This window comes from Pygocentrus nattereri, chromosome 22, assembly GCF_015220715.1.
Source record: "Pygocentrus nattereri isolate fPygNat1 chromosome 22, fPygNat1.pri, whole genome shotgun sequence".
NCBI lineage: Eukaryota > Metazoa > Chordata > Actinopteri > Characiformes > Serrasalmidae > Pygocentrus > Pygocentrus nattereri.
The window spans coordinates 10,310,030-10,331,370 of record NC_051232.1 but is presented as its reverse complement, the minus strand read 5'-3'; the positions used below and the strand labels follow the sequence as shown (position 1 = coordinate 10,331,370).

Below are 21,341 nucleotides of genomic sequence, written 5' to 3'. Positions count from 1 at the left end.
TTTTACTGTGGTATTTAAATGAGAAGCGAGTCTTTCTTAACCAACCCCAGAGGGATGACCAACATTATATGAGCAAAATGATCCTTATGGTTAATAATACAAGCTCCCAAACAAAGTGTGAAGCTGTGACGTGAATACACCACCTCCTCTTCCATTCACAGTCTTCTGTATGAGACTTTATTCTCTACTCTTGTGAGTCATTTAGAATTTAAGTGCCTCAAGCGAAGCCCGTATACAGTTTACAAATGGCTATTTCACTCTGCCACTGGTACATTTACCCCAGTTCCTGCCATATTTCACTCCTGCACTGGCATACTTTACACAGCTATTGGCATACGTAACTAAGTTACTGTTGTCTTTTGCTCTGCCATCGATGTATTTCATCACCAACTGGACAATTCATCAGAACAGTGGCAGCCCTGCTTCGGAGTGCTCGCACTTGCTCCCAGGCGAATTATGAGTATCCTTTCATTGTGGGTGGATTCTGGAGGTCCTGCTAGCCTCAGTGTTATAGCGGATCTTGTACCGTGGAGAACTTAACGCCGCTGTAACAGAAGTGTTGACTGCTCTCAGGACTGCTCTCGTCTTCTGTTTCTTCTTCATCTGTAGCCGGCGTGAGACGCTGCAGACCCATTAGCAGGGTTGCTGTAGGACTTGAGGGACTGAGCTGGGTGGGGTGGTGAAGGCTTCTGCGATACCCCTCTTGTCCCTTTGTTCTTTTAGAAATGTATAATGTACATTTTTATACTGAGAATTTAATCTTATTCGCTATATTTATACTTTTACTGCTGCTCACACAGTGATTTTCTTTGACTCTTCAATATTGACAGTTTTAGCAGTGGAGTTAATGTGCTATTTATTGATGTTGTGCTAGAGCTAATTCCTTGGTATGACTGGCCATATTATGCTGTGTCACTGCATTGAACTTGCTCACTGCACACATGAAGAATTTGCTGTTCTTTAAGAAGAATGTTTCCTGTATTTATTAGTATTAATGACATTAGTTTTCCTTATGCTTCTAAACCCCTAAGTGGTGAAGTTGCCTAGAAACCTTACTGACTCCTTAATCTTCAGGCATCAAATGTAAACTTTCAGTAAAAAAGGTACCAAACTGTCACCGACTGTTGCAGCCATACATGAAATGACTACTGGAAGTGGAACTGATGCTGAGAGAGGGTTAAAAGGCCTATATTCTACTATTTGTATGTTAGTTTTACTTTTATCCTGAGGTCCACTTACAATATTTGTGTGATTTAATGTAGTGGCTCCATTTAGAAAAGTGGAATACTACTGCCAATACCACTGCTGTCTCTTACCAGCATGTGAGTGCAGCATTCAAATTTAATTTAAACAATAACTGTTTGGTATTGTGACTTGTCCAGAGTGTATCCTGCCTTCCACCCAATTGACGTGTGTGCGTTTAAGACATATGCACTATATAGACAAAAGCATTGGAACACACCTCCTAATCATTGAGTTCAGGTGTTTCAGCCACACCCATTGCTAACAGGTGGATAATATTAAACAGATCGACAAACACTGGCAGTAGAATGGGTTGCAATGATGAGCTCTATGACTTTAAAACTTGCACTGTTATAGGACGCCGCCTCTGCCACATGTTAGTTTGAGACATTTCTGTCTTGCTAGATCTGCCCCTGTCAACTGTGAGTGCTATTACTATGAAAAGGAAGCAGCCAGGAGCAACAACCTAGCCACAAAGTGTACTGTAGTGGTGCACTCCATGGTGGTGCAGTGGGAATGTGTTCTGTGGAGTGATGAATCCCGCTTCTCTATCTGTCACTCTGATGGATGAGTCTAGGTTTGATGAATGAAAGGAGAACATTACCTGACTGCATTGTGCCAACTGTAAAGTTTGGTGGAGGAGGGATAAAGATGTGAGGTTTTTTTCGGGGGTTGGCCTAGACCTCTTAGTTCCACGTGAGGGGAAATCGCCCTCTCGTCCAACATCAGTGTCTAACCTTACAAATGCTCTTCTGGATGAATGGGCAAAAATTCCAAATAGAGACATTCCAGAATCTTATAAAATCAGAAGAGTGGAAGCTGTTGTAGCTGCAAAGGGGGGGACAAACTCCATATCAGTGCCTGTGGATTTAGAAAGGTATATCATAAATGCTCCTGTAGGTGTAATGTGTAGGTGTCCCAATATTTTTGTCCATATAGTGTATGTAAATCTCCTGCTGATCCAGACAAGCAGCCCAGGCAGAAAAAGTCCAGTGTGAGTGGACAGAGCAGAACTGCTGTAGGATGAATAGGAGGGTATCTAGAATGTGTTGTTATTTCATGATATCATAAAAATCTTTAAATTGATTAACAATGACCTATTTTTGGAGCTGAGTTTACATATATGGACCATTGGGACTGAAGAGTGAACAGTATGTTTTTAAACGTAGCATGTTTTTAAATTTTAGTAATGTTTACATACTACACTGACACCAACAACGGCTTTTTAAAATCCAGTAAAATACTGTTTTCTGTCCTTTTTGTCCTTTTTTTCTGTCCGTTGTACAATGAAGAAAAGCCCTGTAACTGCTATATTGTTCATAGTGGTCCTTTGATCATTGTTTGATTAGTCAAAGAAATGGCGCTTAGCTTACAATAAAAGAGAGTATTTTTAAAAAGTGTATAAAAATGATTGTAATTCCTAGACAGTGCAATCAATTTGGATGTAAATGACATGACACCTTTGTCCAAATGGCTGACCACAATGTTTAGCCACATGAGTTTTTGTTTTTTTCATAGTTCACAGTGAGTCATACTGCACTTTTAACCACACTGACAGTTCTGCACCAATGACTTGTGTGGGATTATCAAGCTGTCAGACAGTTTGACGGACTTCATAATTCAACAGGACTTTCTTGATGTTGAGAAGAGCTCAGAAGGCTTATAGTGGTCTCAATGACTGTGACAAAGAGGGGATCTGGAAATAGGTGGACAGCTCAGCACTGACCACTGGGTAAAAGACCACTGTACTGGTCCTCCCATACACGTAAGGTCAGGGAACAAGCCTACCCAATCAAATTGAGAGACATTTTTTTTACTTTTTTGTATTTTTTTAAAAGAATGAAATTTTGGTGTGGTACTGTGACCATCTTTCGAAATCCATTGACATCTTTCGAAATCCACATAGTGTGGTATTCCAGTGGACCAGTCCCAAAGACCTGCCTTATTTCCTTAGCCCTCCAATTAATACAAAGCACCTAAAACCATCCAACATGAACTTAGCCAAATATCCAAAGTCTCCAAAGTATCCAAAAAGTTACAAAATCTTGTTGAGTCATTGCTGGAAGTGCTTTGTGAATTTGGTGCAAATGATGTTTTACTAAAACTGTTAAATCAGGCTGTGTCAAAATGTTAAAGTAACTGCACGAATCATCAAAGGTAAGATATACATAAACATTTCTAATGCCTGCTATGGCAGTATGCTTTAGCCGAGGCTGCCTGATGCTTTAGGTTTTAAGTTTGTTGGTATTGTTTTTCATAGACTTTCTTGTTTACATCTCATTTAACTGATGTGGTCCTCATGTTGTTGTGTGGGTTTAAGGCCCAGTCCCATTTCTTATTTTTACCCCTACCCTTGTTTTCGATTGTAACCCTCCCCCTTGAAACTGAGTTTCGGGTAGTGGTTGAAATCTTCCCCCTATGAAATGGGATAACCCTTCAAGAACCGGATACATCATCGGTTGCTGTCAGTGACTTTTATGTATACAAACAAAGGAGACTGGAAAGCATGGGCACTCACAATTCATTCACAACTTCAGTTTTATACATCAATCAATCAAACGAGTCGCACAAACAAAAATCTACATCACTTAATTAACAGCTACTAGCGCTGCTCTGTAGGCGACCCTGCCAGCCTGCAGTGACAGCAGAGGAGGGGAAAGTTCAGCTCCTCACTGCTTAAATACATTTAGGGCATAATATGCCTTCAAAGGGTGGGATGACAATTATTTATTATCGCCTCCAAGAATTTGGTGATATGAAGCCGAGCTTTTTAATCGCCAGCTTTGTGATCTAATTTTCCCGTTCCACCTTAAATGGTGTAGCAACCTCTGGTACCAGAACATAAATGCTGCACGAGACATCAGCGTATTACTAGCATAAAACATTATTACAACGGTTCTTACCATACAACAGCTATTTAACAGAGAAATACTTACATTTATGTGTCTTTTGGCTTGTGCAACCATCCTTGCAGATGATTTGCAGGGCATTCTGGGAATTTTCTCATAACAGTCCGTTTGTAGTGAGCCTCTGAAAAATCTCTGTTTGAAGGGCCATGTAGCCCTAACACTTCACACTACCCCTCCATCTCAACAATAATCAGGACAACCCTACCACTACACATGAACGCGCAAAACAGAGGGGTAGGGCTAAGTGCTGGCAGAGGTGTCAAATTCAGGTCCAGAAAGTAAAAATCCTTCCCAGGATTTTGTTCCAACTGGCTGGCTTCTCTAGTTAGATCACACCACCAGCAGAGCTGTCCAGCCTGTTGGAACAAAATCCTGGGTAGGATTTTTACTTTCTGAACCTGGATTTGACACCTCTGGCCCGGGCAAGGGGTGAAATGGGATTGGGCCTAAGTGTTGCTATTGATTTGTCTCTAGTGGCTTATTGCTTTATTCCTTTGTTTTCACCATGTGGACTCACCTCCAGTTTTTTTATGTCATAAATTGCACAAGTTTGCAGAATTAGAAGCCAAATAATACCTAAATAGTTTATATTGTTTGGCTGATTTATCAAAGTTGCATATGTTGTGATGTTGGTGGTGTGAAGTGTATTTTTATTTTAGTTTTTGTGCATGCGTGTGTGTGTGTGTGTGTGTGAGAGAGAGAGAGAGAGAGAGAGAGAGAGAGAGAGTGTGGTGGGATATATTTTCACCTTCATACACAGCTCAGATGCATCCTGTGGGCTTCAACTTCCTTTTCTGTGTGGTTTTGATAGAGCGTGCTAACAGTGAGCCTCACACTGCAGTACAGTGCTAAATAATGACTATCAGAAATACAACAAACTTCAGTGTGAATTTATTATGGATATGAGTGAAATAAACATTTGTATGATAAGCCAAACGCTCCCTTCTCGCCCAAACTGATATACAGACTATCAGAGGAACTATATTCAAACTTCTTGCTTGAAGAACACATTCAACCAGTGTATGCTAGGGTCAACAAATTGTTTCTGCAGGCCCATCAAGGAGAGCTGTGCTTCTGAAAGTGCTGCATGGCTTGATTTCTCACCTCAACTTCCTGTCCTGAGAGCAGCACATATTGCTCAATACCACAAACACGAAGAGTCACTTTCAAAGCTGGAGCCATGCTATAACAGTTCTTTGTGATAGTTATCATCAACGCTGAAATCCGTGTTGTTATTCCACTTTTTTCAACATCATTTTGGAAATGGAGATGAGCGATAATGTGTATGCAAATTCAGGAATTACAGCAGATGGCGGATCTACTGATTCAAATGCAAGCAAGAATTCATACGAAGATATCTATGCGAATGAAGACGTCCTGGAGACTAATGTGACCAGAAGCCATAAAGCAACCATGACCTCAGGTACACGTACAAACAGTTACTGCTAATGTCTTTTCTAACACAGGTTGCATTGATATCCTTTTATGAAAGATCTAAAAAAAAAAAAAACAACAACTATATATCATTAAAAGAAAGTTGTATGTATTTATTTATAGTTTCAGGAATGCATGTGACAGGAATTAGATGCTACAGACTGACTGCAGTGTGTCTGGGGCTGCTGTGTGTTCTCCTCCTGGCTGCCATCGCAGTGCTGTGGGTCAAGTTCACCACAGAGAGAGACCAGTTACAGTCCAGTTACACCAACCTGACTATAGAGAGAGACCAGTTACAGACAAGTTACACCAACCTGACTATAGAGAGAGACCAGATAGAGAAGGACAGAGATGGCCTCCAGAAGAAGCTGCTTGAAATAGGTGAGTTTCAGTAAATTAGTGCAATTCCAGAAGCACAGAGCACTGAACAAGTTGTTTCATAGCATTGAGCTTGAATAAACGCACCGACACAAATAACTGATCCTTCACTCTGGCTGATTTTGTCTTCTATTACAAATCAAATAGCCATCAAACAGGGATGGAGATACTTCAGCTCTCATATATACTACATCTCTGCTGATAAGAAGAGCTGGAGCGAGAGCAGACAGGACTGCAGACAGAGAGGAGCAGACCTGCTGATCATAAACAGCAGAGAAGAACAGGTGAGTGAGAGAAAGACCAGAGTTTTCTCATCCCTAAGATCGGTGGTGAATTGTGGAATGGGAAAGAAAACCATATTTATTCAAATGTATCAAGCCCAGGAAAATCGATGGTCTTCATTAGCATTTGATGGCAGACTAATGGCACTTTACAATTTCCAGTCCTTAACTTCACAGATTTCATGCAATTGAATGAATTTCATGCTGAAAATGGAAAACTCCTGCCTGGTTTCACACACAGTACTCCCATTTAGATTAACTGAGCACTGTGTCAGAAATGGTAGAAGGTAACAGAGAAGGCCTGAAAACCTACTAGCAAAACCGTGGTAAGATTCTGTTTCCAGCACTCTTAAATTCTGATGGAAAAAGCAAATGTTATAAGAGGCTGGCGAAGAAAAGGCCACCCAGAAGAGTGGGCAACTTGCTAAATGCTAGAATGGACAGCGCACATGACAAAGGTGAAGACAGCATAAACAAAGAAGTTAGTTCAGTCCTCTATCAATTACAAGCAGTGGACTTATACAGGCAAATGACAGGAGAAAGATGGGTATAGTGTTATAGAGAATAAAGTTATTTCCACTGGGATGTTTTGATTTTAATAAACGGAGTGAATGGTTATGGTGGATTCACACACATGCATTTTCTAAACCGCTTATCCTTCTGGTTCGTGGGGTGCTGGAGCCTATCCCAGCGTTCATGGGGCAGAAGGCAGGATACATCCTGGACAGATCGCCAATTGACCTCCACACAGGACCCATGCTGGCTTTAAACGTGGCACTGTCATAGGATGCGAAGCCACGAAGCGATAGACCACACAAACTCAGAGTGGGGCCGCCGAGTGCTGTGAGCGAGTGACTAATAGGTAGACTGAACCTTTGAAGCATGTAAAAGCATAGAAGTAAGGACAACATGTTATGGAATGTTCTGAGAAAATTTGATTCGAAAATGGCCTGTTAAGAAAGCCGGTTAAAGACAAAGATATCTATATTGAAAAGGGCTAATATAGGGGTCAGCAGCCGCAGCACCAGGGCCACTTGTGACTTTGTACTGCCTTGTTATGGCTCCAGAGCAGAATTAGCATTTTAGGCAAAAATAAAATAATAATTTTTTTTGCAGAAAAATAAAGCTCTGTTGGTCGTTCTAACACAGTTGTAGCAACAGCTGGACTTAGTGTAACCTAACTGCTTGTACATCAACCTTTAACCCTGAAGGTTGGCATGCTGACTACTGGTCAGCGCAGTCAATGCAGACAAAAGTTTGCTAGTGGCTAACAAAAAAATTAAGATTTAAGATGATCATTGATGATTCGGAGATAAATGGACTTATTTGCACTTATAAGCGCTGTAGCTGGTTTCCTGATGTGTTTACTTTGCAACGAGAAACTGTAAACCACTAAAGTCATGGAGCTAAAGCCAGCTTCCTGTTCGGATTTTCCCATTCCACCTGGTGCAACAGTTACATTCTGGCATCTCATGCAGCAGGAACATTTGAACAAGAAGCTGGCAAGTGAGAAGCTTCAGCCTCATAAAAAATATTGAGAGACATTTTACAAGAAACTTCTGATTTTGAGCAAAAGGTTCTTGCTGGTTATGTGAGAAAAGTGGCTATAACTGAGCGAAAGCTTAAAGCAGACCAAAGTAAGTCTGCGTGAGCATACTGAGACACATTTACAGCCAAAATGGTAAAATCAACATAAGATGTGGCACACTGGTATGATTTTGTTGAAAGGACAAAATGGCTTGAGTACAGACATTGGGGGACTCCCAGACTCATACTACATGAAGGGGTTGATGTTGAAAAGGAAGCGAGGAGAACCAGAGACATAGCCTTTGGTAGAGCTGGGTGGGGCTGGGCCTACACAGATTGATCACTAGCCTACCCGACCAAATGGGGGAAGAATATCTATTGAGCTGATTTTTTTAAGATAAAGTAATTTGTTTTCTTTGAGTGCTGTCACTGTACCATGGCCAATTACTACATAGCAACTGTTGCTATTCAGTAACTGAGTTCAGTCAGTTATCAGCACCAGTGTTTGAACTGGAAGCTTATGTTGTGGTTATGTGACTGTGGACGTTTAAAAGTGTGATTCCGTCCCACTGAGTACGTTGTTATCTACCCACCCTAAGACGAAAACAGCACCACCATTGTCAGTTTTCTACCTATTTGGTACAAAGGCTGAAATTTGACATAAACATTTGTCATGTCTTCCATGGAAAGTTTTTGGCTTTAGTTAGTTTGCTGTGTTGTTTTTCTTTATCTTTATACATCTCAGCTGTCTGATTTTAAATGGATGTGTTTTACATTACATTGTTCAGGCCTGATAGCTTAAAACAAATATTCAAATAATGGCCAAAAAATGTATATTAACTTTGTTTTCTTAACAATTACAGTTCACATCAAATGCTTTTGTATGAAACACCAACACAAACTCAGTGTTATATGTGAGCCTTGTGTTAGTCTTTTCAGCACAAAACTAAAGTGAGGAAGTGCAGACTGGCATGAGAGAACAAACAGCAATACTATATGTATCAAAAACCGTAATAACCTCAGGCTTTCTTTTTTAAGAAACATTGGGTGCATTCAGGTGTTTGCTGGTCTGGATGTGTTCACATGGTTTGTTCTGTTTGTAGCACCTTTGCGTATCAGCTTGCTCATGTCCTTTGGCTTGTGGTGAAGTCAAAGTATGTCTAGACAGCAATCCTAGTGCTTTCTTTCTTGACAAGAAAGTGTATGTGCATCTATTGAAAGAGCCAGTAGGAAAGTGTGTTTAACTGTTTCAAATTTTTAGAATTGATGTGTATTAATATCAATATTTTTGACAGCACTAGTGCCCCTTCAGTCAAAGAAGCATTTGTCAGGCAATGATGCTTGACAAGAAAGCCTGGCTCACAATCGGTGCTCCAATTCAGCCCATAGGTGTTCTGTGGGGTTGAGGTCAGTGCTCTGTGGAGGCAACTGGAGTTCCTCCCAACCAAACTCATCAAGCTAAGCCATCTTGGAACAGGAAGAGCTTTCCACAAACTGTTGCCACAAAGTGTAAAGCATATAATTGTCAAAAATGTCAATATATGTTGTTTATACTTCACTTGACCTAAGACATTAAGCCCAAATCCTGGAGCAGTCTCAGACCTTTATCCCTCCTCCACCAAACTCTACTGTTGGTGCTATGCATCCCGGTACATAGCGTTCTCCTGCCATCCGCAAAACCCAGATTCATTCATCAGACTAGACACTGGTAGGTCCTGTGTTTATGTCGGTATTGTGCCATCATGTCCTGCTGCGTTATTTCACACCTGAAAACAATCAAGTCTGCACCGATGCAGTACAGCACAATATGGCCAGGAGACGCAGTGCTTGAAGCAATTTGAATCTCTGTGGTGAGCCATCTCAAGTAGGAAATATATACACTCTATTGCCAAAAGTCCAGTCGTAAAATTTCCTCACTATTAAATATTCCACAGCCAACTGTCAGTGGTAATCTAACAAAGTGGAAGCGATTGAGAATGACAGCCACTCAGCCACGTAAAATGACAGAGCAGGGTCAGCGAATGCTGAGGCGCATAGTACGCAGAGGTCGCCAACTTTCTGCAGAGTCAATCACTACAGACCTCCAAATTTCATGTGGCCTTCAGATCAGCTCAAGAACAGCATAGAGAGCTTCATGGAATGGGTTTCCATGGCCGAGCAGCTGCATCCAAGCCTTACATCACCAAGCGCAATGCAAACCGTCAAATGCTGTGGTATAAAGCGCCGCCACTGGACTCTAGAGCAGTGGAGACGTGTTCTCTGGAGTGACTAATCACGCTTCTCCATCTGACAATCCGATGGACGAGTCTGGGTTTGGCGGTTGCCAGGAGAACGGTACTTGTCTGACTGCATTGTGCCAAGTGTAAAGTTTGGTGGAGGGGGGATTATGGTGTGGGATTGTTTTTCAGGAGTTGGGCTCGGCCCCTTTGTTACAGTGACAGAAATTCTTAATGCTTCAGCAGACCAAGAGATTTTGGACAATTTCATACTCCCAACTTTGTGGGAACAGTTTGGGGATGGCCCCTTCCTGTTCCAACATGACTGCGCACCAGTGCACAAAGCAGGTCCATAAAGACATGGATGAGCGAGTTTGGTGTGGAAGAACTTGACTGGCCTGCACAGAGTCCTGACCTCAACCCAACCCAAGCACCTTTGGGATGAATTAGAGTGGAGACTGTGAGCCAGGCCTTCTCGTCCAACATCAGTGTCTGACCTCACAAATGCGCTTCTAGAAGAATGGTCAAAACTTCCCATAAACACACTCCTAACCCTTGTGGAGAGCCTTCCCAGAAGAGTTGAAGCTGTTATAGCTGCAAAGGGTGGGCTGACATCATATTAAACCCTATATATTAAGAATGGGATGTCACTGAAGTTCAAATGCATGTGAAGGCAGACGAGCAAATACTTTTGGAAATATATCTGTTCTGTATCTGTTCACTCGCTTGATAAGGTCAGTGAGCTCTTCAAATTCATTTTAAATGCCCACAGCCTTTAACCTTGGAATATGAACTAATATAAATATTATAAACAACTGAGGAAAAAAAATATGTATCTAGGCCTAATATAAAATGATTTTATTGTTGCTGACATTGTGCTAAATCAAAATTATTTACAGGCCAATTTACAAAGGATAACTTTATAAGTATATAGAAATCGGTGTGACTGAAACACCTGAACTTAATAATTAGGAAGGGTGTCCATATACTGTTGGTCAAATCTTCATCTCAGGGGGTCTAAAAAAGAATGGTCTGCATTATATAAAAACACTTATCATGGAATACAAACATTATTTTCTAAAGCTGTGGAAATCCTGGGCAGCACAGTCACTCAGTGGGTAGCTCTGTTGCCTCACAGCAAGAAAGGCCTGGGTTTGATTCCCGGCCGGGAGTTCGGGGTCCTTTCTGTGTGGAGTTTGCATGTTCTCCCTGTGTCTGCGTGGGTTCCCTCCCACAGACCCAAAGACCTGCAATCAGGCCAATTGGACATGCTTAATTGCCCCGTGGGGTGTGAATGTATATGTCTGTGTGTCTGCCCTGCAGTGGACGGGTGACATATCCATGGGGTATCCTGTCTTCCACCCAATGACTGCTGGGATAAGCTCCAGCCCCCCCTGTGACCCAGAAGGATAAGCGGTTTAGAAAATGTGTAGAAATCCTCTAGAGAAAAAGGGAAAGAATGACTGTTTCATATGTATTCATTTATTACAGGAGTTCATCAATATAACTTTTGGTGGTTATGAAGCTTGGATTGGTCTGACGGACGAGAGCACAGAAGGGATTTGGAAATGGGTGGATGGCTCCCCACTGACCACTGAGTAAGAGACCACTAAAGTGATAAGTCATGATATTCAGTCTTGCTCTCAGTTTGAAGATCTGTAGGTTCTGATTCTTTGTGCTTTCAGGTTCTGGTGGGAGAGGGAGCCCAATGATTATGGAGGAAATGAGGATTGTGCCATAACTGGTTATAGAGGTGCTGGTTCTGATAGTGTATCAACCTGGGCTGATTATCCTTGTAGTCATCCTGTAGTTGGGATCTGTAAGAGAATGCTTAACAGCAAGTGAATGGTAGTTACTACTGGAAATGATTTGAAAAAGAGGACTCTGCCATCATTAATGCATGCATTAAACGGTCTCAATTATTAAAATGTTTTAATAACTGGGAGATGTGGTGACTTCTTTTGAATGAGAGAATGTATAGAAAAAAACTTCATGGGCAATACAGGTCAAAAACTGGGTTACTAAAGGACAACAAGTATGTCAAAGGTTTCAGTTCTGATCATGTCACAATTATCAATTGTAAGTGCAGTCCAGTGGTTTAGTCCTTAGGAAAAAAATGAGGTGACTTCAGCTTCATGGAGGGTTGAAAGGCATGATATACGGAGGTTTCACTATTAATGCTTAACAGCTGAGTAACATTAACTTCTTTTAGCTGTTTCACTGAACTAACAGGTCAGTATTTTGTCTTGCTTGCTAATGTTCGTGATGTCTGCTCCCAGCTGCTGCACCATTTGAAGTGGAATGGGAAAATTCAAACAAGAAGCTGTAATTTACAAGTATTATTTACCTGTAATTATGCGCTACAGTAGAGCACTTTGATAAGATAGCACAGCCTGTCAGCCCGCCTTAGTTTCGCGTAGCTTAGTAACATCAAATTAATGCGCAGTAGCTTTAGCTTGCATTTAGCAATATTAGTATTATAACTGTTTACAACCTCGTAATTCAGAGGGTCTGGTGGTATTTGGGGGAAAAATTACACAAGATAAAAATGATTGGGTTCTGAATATTTTTATTTAACACAGAGTGTGATAGAGGCGACTTTTCTAAAACTCTACTCATTCTGGCCATAGAGAAATGGGGCTTAGACCCGGAGTTCCTAATATGGGCATAATGAGGACTGCAGTATGATGCATGACTACAGCGGTCTATTAAGACTGCTACATATACTCCTGGGGGTTGGGAGGGTTGCTGCAGCCAATCCCAGCAGTCATTGGGTGGAAGGCAGGAAACACCCTGTACAAGCCACCAGTCTATCACAGGGCAGACCACACATACTCACACCATGGGCAGTTTAGTATCTCCCATTCACCTTTTTGAACTGTGGAAGGAAAACTGAGTATGTGGAAGGTAGCCACACAGATAACATGCAAACTCCACACATTAATGATCCTGGTTGCCTGGTTGGGAAATCAAACCCAGGCCCTTCTTGCTGTGAGGTGCTATCCACTGTGCTGCCCTACATTAAAGTTATATTTTGTAAGCTGCATTGACTCTAAATGGTCAGTACTGACTCCAGGCTTTTTATTATCTTTTTTCTTTGTGCTTTCAGGTTCTGGTTAAAGGGGGAGCCCAATGGAAAGGATGAGCACTGTGCTCTAACTGGTTATAGAGGTGCTGGTTCTGACAGTGTATCAACCTGGGCCGATTTTCCCTGCAATCACCCTGTAGCTGGGATCTGTAAGAGAATGCTTAACAGCAAGTGAATGGTAGCTACCACTGGAGATTATGTGAAAAAGAGGGCTTGGCAATCAGTAATACATGCATTAAACAGTCTCAATTATTAAAATGTTTTAATAACTAGGAGATATGGTGACTTCTCTTAAATGAGAAAATGCACAGACGGAACTTCATGGGCAAAACAGGTCAAAAACTGGGTTACTAAAGGACAAAAAGTGTGCCAAAAGTTTGAATCCTGATTATGCCACATTCATCCATTGTATGTTCAGTCCAGTGAGTTAGTCCTTAGGAAAAAAAGCTGGATGTACTATGAATCTGCACCAGCCCAGCTCACAGGCAACAAATAAAGTTCTTTTGAAGTCATCCTCTGTCTTTTAAAAATTGATATTAACCTATACTTAGCTTTTGAAATGTTGTTATGCTCCTAGTATGCTAGACTAGCATGCCGTGCTAAGATTTATCACAAATCAACATTCACAGGAGTTTTCAATCAGTGATCAAACTGGTCTGGTAGGAGTGTGTAAGCTTAAGTGTAAAAGTTTAAAATAGATTTTGTGCATATTAACACATTAAGTATATTTGTATTTTGTTGTTGTTGGGAGCCTTTGTAATCCATGAAGCTTTACTGCCACCTACTGGTGTGGTGTTATTAGTTTTTCATTTATTTTTAAATATACTCTGAACAATGTCTTTTGGAAGAAATACTTTTTTATAAGCATAAAATAAAACTGTATTGTTGAAACCTTTTAAAGCAGAGGTCACTAATAGGCAAACCGCAGTCTGCCCAGACGTTGTCCTATGCAGACCAGGATCTACAACTAATAAACTACAGAGAATTATTTCGTCAGAGTGGTGCTATTTCAATCGGCATAAGATCTCTAATCATTATGGTACCAGTGTAGCGCCCTGGGAAAATCGCAGACCAACCGCATGCACTGTAAATATCACACATGACGCTATTCAGCCAGTCAGATCTGTTCATTATGATGAGCACTACACTACACTAATAAGAGTCCTTGGGCAAGACTCCTAACACTACCTTCGCCTACCTGTGTAAAGTGATCAAATTGTAAGTCGCTCTGGATAAGAGCGTCAGCTAAATGCCGTAAATGTAGTGAAAACATGAGCGCTGAGACTGGACTGAGTGACACACACATGGAGAAAGGACGAGGTGAGACAACAGTTGGAGACGAAAGTGAACCAAGTTATTTTACATATCATGTACTAAAAAGAGAAATAACAATAAATATTATTGTAATTTTACTGAATTGTACTTGATTTGAAATTCAGTTGTTGACTGCATATATATATATATATATTTTTATGTGTATATAATCCCACAACCCAGTGGTTTAGAAGATGATAAGTGTTTTAGAAGTGTACGTGTGTGTATGTATATATAGTCATGTCTCTTCCCTCTTCTCTTGACTTGGACTCTCCCTGGCTCCACCCTCTCTCCGCCTCTTCCACACACCTGCAGCTCCTTTTCGACTCATTAAGGCTGCTACATAAACTCTTTCATTTCCACTGTGTGTTTGCAAAGTCTTGCTATCTGACTTCTGAGCCTGTTTCATGTGTTTGCTTTCCCTGGTTTTGATCTTTGATCCTCTCTTTGTTTTTTTTGGTTATGGATCTGCATCTTTTCCCACCTGCCTGTGTGTTGACCCCCTCCTGCTACGCCAATGTGTATTTTAATTATAAGCCTTGTTAGAAATTCAGCTTTCAGGAATCAGAAGTCAGGAGACCTTCAGCGTAGACTTGATTTTATTGACACACAGGAAATGTGGGCACAGCTTAGTGGATCGCAGTCAGTCTATCACAGCCAGTCTGACTAGGGATATATTAGGAGAACCTTATAAACACTGGAAGTTGTGGGAGGAGGATAAAGGTGTGGAAAAGGAGTTTTAGGGGGGGTAAGCAAGGGGGATGAGGGTGATAAGAAGAGGGGGGTTAAGCAAGGGAATGCGAGGGGGATGAGGGTGATAGGAAGAGGGGGTTAAACAGGGGGATGGTGATTACCCTATCAAAAGGACAGAGGTGCCGACTCCCTGCAAGGATGGCGAACATCAACACTCCTTGATGGTTGCCACCCTGGAGGGTTATATTGCTGACCATATGGTCAGCAATCAAAGGGCCAAACCAACAATGCAGGGAGTTGACCACCTTAGATCAGCAGATAGAAGCTTAATTTCTCTCAATTCCCCCTTTGATTCTCCTTAATGGAGAATCACAAAATTATGTTATGACTACAAGTCTTTATTAGTGCAGAAGTGCCAAAAACATATGGTGTCTTCAGGTAGAGCTGGTCTATGATGGATGCAGGTCAGGGAGCTTGGATGATTTGCTTCTGCATGATGGAACGTCAGGTCTTCTGTGGGCATGCGTGTGCAATCCCATGCATTTGAACCATAGATCATGGTTATGATCATGCACAGTGTTTGGATTTGTGATGTATTCATGTTGTCCTGGTGAACTTGACAGCGTCTGTTGCTTGGTAGGTCGTCCTCAAGGTCTCGTCCTTATCTCCAATCAGCTGCGCAGGTTTTCTTGAGATGCACGTTTCTTGAAGAGTCAACAAGGCATCTAGAAGTCCATGCAGTGTTCTGAGTGGATGGGGACACCGTCTCCGCTGTGTGGTTCTATAGAATACACAAAAGGAACATACGCAGTGAACTGTTCATCAGCAAAATCTGAAGATTTTCATTCAGTGATTGTCATGCAGCTCCCCAGTATCTGTCCCTCAGAAAAGGCTGTTATGGTGATATACAGTGTTGTGGAGTCTTCACCTCAAGGGTAACCCCCATGATAATAGAAATCATAGTTCTTCCTTGAGGCTCTGTACATCACCCACCTCCTCTTTTACTGGCCCTTAAATTCATTTTTGAGGAGCAGGCACAACCTTACAATGAGAAACATGAATCCATGTTTTCTTTCCTTCACATTTCACTGCTGAGTTAGTAATCAAAAGAACCTGATATGGGCCATCCCATCTGGGTTCTAGAGATTGTCTGTCATGTTTCCTCACCATGACCCATTGACCTGGAATTATTGTATGGCCACCTTCAGCTGGTTTGCTCCAAGCGCTATTGACCTGACTCTGAGCTGCCTGTACTGCTTGTGATAGTGTTTGGCAATAATTAAGAAGTGCATCTGACAGTAAATGCACATCTGCTCTGCGGAGATCAATCACCCCTGGAACCAGCATTGGTCTACCTGTCACAACTTCATAAGGACTAAGCCCAACTGTTTTGTTGCTAGTTGCCCTTATACTGCAAAGTACCGCTGGCAAGGCTGCAGTCCATTTGACACCCTGACTGTGGAGTTTAGTCAGTCGTTCCTTGATGACACGGTTTACACGCTCTACCTGTCCTGAAGCTTGTGGTCTGTATGGACAGTGAAGTTTCCAGTTCACCTTCAGGAGTTTACAGACAGCCTGCACTACCTGTCCAGTGAAGTGAGTGCCTTGATCTGACTCAATTTGCTCAGGAAGACCCCACCTAGGAATAAAATCCTGCACTAACATTTTAGCAGTGTGTGCAGCAGTGCCCTTGGAAGTTGGATAACATTCAATCCAGCGAGAAAATTTATCCACTATGACCAAAACATCTTGTTTTCCCTCGCATTTAGGCAGTGTGATGTAATCTACCTGTAAATGGCGAAATGGACCTGGAGGCGCTACTGTCTTAGTAGCCGGACTGCGCATCTGAGGAACAACATTGACTTGGTTACAAGCAACACAATTTTGAACAACTGCTTTAGCCTGTTCCCTGAACTTAGGATTCCACCAGGAATGTGAAAACTGATTTACCATCTTTTCCACTCCAATGTGACCTAAAGAATGTATCTGTGTAGCTAAGTAAAGGAGTAGTGACTCAGGTGCAACTAATTTTCCCCCTTTGGTCCAGACACCATCTGGAGCAATTTTTGCACCTGAGTCCAGCCATGTCCAGAGTTCCCAGTTTGGGGAATCGGACTGTAGCTTGTGAATAGAAGAAATGTCATTAGTATTACACTCTGTATTAGTGAGGGATGCAATACTAGCTGGTGGTAAAAAACATGCCCTTTTAGCCGCTTCATCTGCAATTCTATTGCCTTGTGCTTCAAAAGAATTACCACCTGTGTGCGCTTTGACTTTCACGACGGCTAGATCTGCGGGTAACTTGACAGCTTCCAAAAGACCATGTACTAAGTCAGCATTTTTAACTGGAGTGCCAGCAGCTGTGAAAAAACCTCTATGACTCCACAGATGTGCAAAGTCATGCACAACACCGAAGGTATATCTTGAATCAGTAAAAATTGTGGCACATTTACCTGATGCAAGTTTACATGCTTCAGTTAGGGCCACCAACTCAGCCTGCTGGGCTGAGTAGGAAGGAGGAAAACTACCACTGGCCAAAGTTTGAAGACTGTCAGTCACCGCCCATCCAGATCTACGCTGACCATCAGTGTAAGTTGAGGAACCATCAGTAAAAAGAATCAAATCTGGATTATCAAGAGGGACATCTTTAACAACAGGATGAGAACTGGATAATTCAATGCAATCATGATCACCCCCTTCCTCATAAGCATCAGTCAATGAGGACATTATAAAGGAGGAAGGGTTGTTCATTGGTGCGTTCTGAATCACCACATTAGGAGCTGTCAAAACAGCAAGCCAGTTGCCCCATCTAGAAGCTGTCATTGACAACACGCGGCCATTGTTGAGTAAGGCTGACACAGAATGAGGACATTTGACTGTGACTATTTGCTCTAGCGTCCGTGGCGCAAATGCTAACAGTGCCAGATATGTAGCCTGTACTGCTCTTAAACATGGACCCATACCATGAGCCACCGTGTCTAATTTAGCTGAATGATAAGCTACTGGACGCTGCATACCACCATGTTCCTGAGTCAGACAGGACGTCATAAAACCACAATCTTCATGCACAAAGACAGTGAAAGGCTTGTTTGAATCACAAAGGCCAAGAGCTGGTGCAGAAATCAAGGCTGATTTCAACTTTGCAAAAGCAGTGGTTGTGTTATCTGTGTGTACAAGAGGGTCATGTTGTCCAGGTTTACCTTTAAGCAGATCATATAGTGGTTGTGAAATTGCAGCATAAGAATCTATCCAAGGTCTGCAGTAGTTGCAGAGGCCTAAGAAAGCTCGCAACTTGTGTACTGTGGTTGGCAACGACAGTGCATTAATTGCTGAGCTTCTAGCAGGCAAAATTCCTCTAGAACCCTGGGTAACCCATTGCCCCAAATATTGTACACCAGGACAACACAACTGAGCTTTGTCACGACTGGCCTTGTGTCCCTTGCTAACCAAAAATTCAAGAAGCGCCTTCAAGTCTTTGTCATGCGTTTCCTCAGTCTCACTACTCAACAAGACATCATCAACATACTGAATAACAACAGAGGACTGCAAAATGTGCTCAGCCTGGGAGAGGTGTTTTCTGAGTGCTTGATGGTAAATAGTTGGACTGTTATGAAAACCCTGAGGCAGCCGTGTCCATTGGTATTGCACATCCCCCACAGTGAAAGCAAGCCAAGGCTGGCTTTGTGATGCTAATGGAACAGACCAAAAACCATTAGCCATATCAACCACAGAAAAAACACTGTGTGTTGTAGGGATACCATCAAAGATGGTGGATGGGTCAGCCACCAATGGAGTTAGCTTGTCAATATGCTGATTAGCTACCCTATAATCTACTGTTAGCCGCCAAGTTCCATTAGCTTTGCGAACTGGCCATACAGGACTGTTGGATACACTGTGTGTTTTGACCAAGATACCTCTTTTCTCAAGCTGATCTATGATTGGTCTAATACCCTGCAAGGCCTCTTTGTTGATAGGATACTGTTTAGTACAAGGAGGTTGATGACCAGTGAGAACAACTGGTTCCATTTCTAAAAGGTCACAGTCATCCTTATCATCTGACCAAATAGGGTGATTAGCCAAATCAGATTGTTTCAAAGAGGCAATGTTCCAAACACACGAATCAGCATTAATAGACAAAGAACAGTTCAATTTTCTCAGAAAATCCATCCCAAGAATATTCTCAACCTTTCCCACCCAAAATTGCCATGAAATGGTTTTAGGTCCTAGATTAACATCTATGGGTGTAGATAAAGTTAAGGATATTCCGGCATTACCCAGTCCCTCAGCAGTGATGTGTCTGTCTGTTAATGATACTCCTAAAGATGCACAAACAACATCAGAAAGTGTAGTAACCTGAGCCCCTGTGTCTACAAGAAATGAAAAATCCTGTCCCCTAATTTGTACATCAGCAAAAAGGCGATTCTCTAAAACTCTACTGATGGCACACAGATGGGCAGAAGCGGCTGGGCAAATTAGTTTAAAGCCGGGGCAGACGGAGACGTTGACACCTCTGTATATCCCTGCACTGCCTTAATTAACATAGAGAATTGGTCATGTGAAAGACCCTGGAAAGACTTCCCTATTGTATCATCCTGCGGAAATCCCTCAGAGGATCTTCCAGCAGTGTTTTCCCTCATCTTTGGATACCTTCTAGAATTGTCTGCCTGTTTCTTATGACAATCCCTTGCAAAATGACCAGTTCTATGACAATAATGGCACTCATTTTTCTGGTTAGTGACCCTGTGATTGGGACTTGAGTTGAAGCCTTTGTCTGTTAGGACATGTACAGATGCTGAAACATGGCTTGGCTCCAGGTCAAGATCCAATCTGTCCAGTTCACTTTTAAGCTCACCCCATTTAACCTTACGCCAGTTTGGAACAGCTGTCACTAGAGCCTGTCTAAGGTCTGGTCGCAGTGAGTCAACCAGTTGTCCAAAGTGTGGACCCTCAGTGGTGCAATCAATACTATCGTTGTTGTAAGTATCAATGCCACAATGACGAAGAAAAACTCTTTCAAACCGGTCACAATATTCTGCAGCTGATTCTACTTTTCTCTGTTTACAGTTACTTATCTGCCCCCAATCAGTGGTCTTACGACATTTGTGGCTAATCCACTCTTTGAAAGCTTCCCACCCTTTATTAATGTCTTGGCCATTATCACCCAAACCATATAACACTTTATTGGCAAGCTTCCTGCTATCAGTAATGTTAAGAACCTGGCTTGCTATTGCTACAGCGTCATTAGGATGCAATGAATAAAGGTTTTTCTCTTTCTCAATAAGGTCAATGAAGTCAAGGCCCATTACCCTTGGATGTTTAAATTCCTTGGACAGTCTATCCAATGTGGCGGCATCCAAAGGAATGTGGCCAATTTGTACCCTTGTTTCCTTGACTTCACCACCCCTATTGAGGACCTCAGCAGATCTGATTGTTACAGGTCTCATTTGAAATACTTTACTCTGAGTAGATTCAGAATCTTCATCAGAGAGTGAGCAGAATGCGTCCATGTCTGGGTACAGCCCATGCAACATTGGAGGATTTTCAGCCTCTGTGTAGCATGGCTGACCTGGTTGACCGTGGTGCTTAGGTTTGCAGTTAGCATGTAACTGTTCAACCTCAGTCAGTGATTGTTGAAGTTTTTTGCATGTTCTTTGGGCATTCAGTGAAGCTGTTTTGTGCTTTTTACTTTCAGTAGTCAACTCTAGGATCTTCCCTTCAGCCTCTGCTAACTTATCCTCCATATGCCTAAGTTTATACCCCCAGTATTGTTCCAGCACAAAAAGACATTCCTTCACAGAATCATGCTTAATCCCATAGCCCAAAGCTGTTTTGCATTCTGTAGGAGACCACAATCTATCAGTAGGAAAACCTTTGGAAGAAAAGTACTCTGACCTTTTAACATGTTTTTAACATTAACATGTTTTTTGACTATGTTCTCCATTACCATTTCAAATTCAGAGTCAGTCCACTGCGGCATTTCAGTCCCACCCCTAACTAGTGTGCTCTTTTTATAGTTAAGAGGTTTCCAGGAATCTTTAACATTTTTCTGAGCATTTTGGCCTTTGGAAATCATGGTGAGGTGACTAGTGACGAGACAATCAACTAAACAAACAAACAAACAAACAAACAAACAAACAAACAAGTATACTTCCCTTGAAACAAAGGGTATAACAGCCACAAAAAACACTAGGTTTCTTTATCAGTGACAACAGGTAAAACTTCCCTTGAAACAAAGGGTATAACAGCCACAAAAAACACT

At 41.9% G+C, this 21,341-nt stretch overlaps 2 protein-coding genes across 2 annotated transcripts in view; one reads left to right on the top strand and one right to left on the bottom strand.

Moving 5' to 3' along the window:
* Positions 1–4,245: 4,245 nt before the first annotated feature.
* LOC108410916 (hepatic lectin-like) overlaps positions 4,246–21,341 on the bottom strand; it is a 31,686-nt gene continuing 14,590 nt past the window's right edge. The window contains exon 6 of the mRNA XM_017682233.2: positions 4,246–4,305. Coding sequence (XP_017537722.2) covers positions 4,246–4,305 — 60 coding nt within the window. The remainder of the gene's footprint in view (positions 4,306–21,341) is intronic.
* Positions 5,336–11,928, top strand: LOC108410909 (CD209 antigen-like protein A). The gene is made up of 5 exons (XM_037532907.1): positions 5,336–5,574; positions 5,709–5,966; positions 6,111–6,247; positions 11,479–11,585; positions 11,673–11,928. Exons 1-5 carry the CDS (start codon positions 5,415–5,417, stop codon positions 11,830–11,832), a joined length of 822 nt encoding a protein of 273 aa, XP_037388804.1. The 5' UTR covers positions 5,336–5,414; the 3' UTR covers positions 11,833–11,928.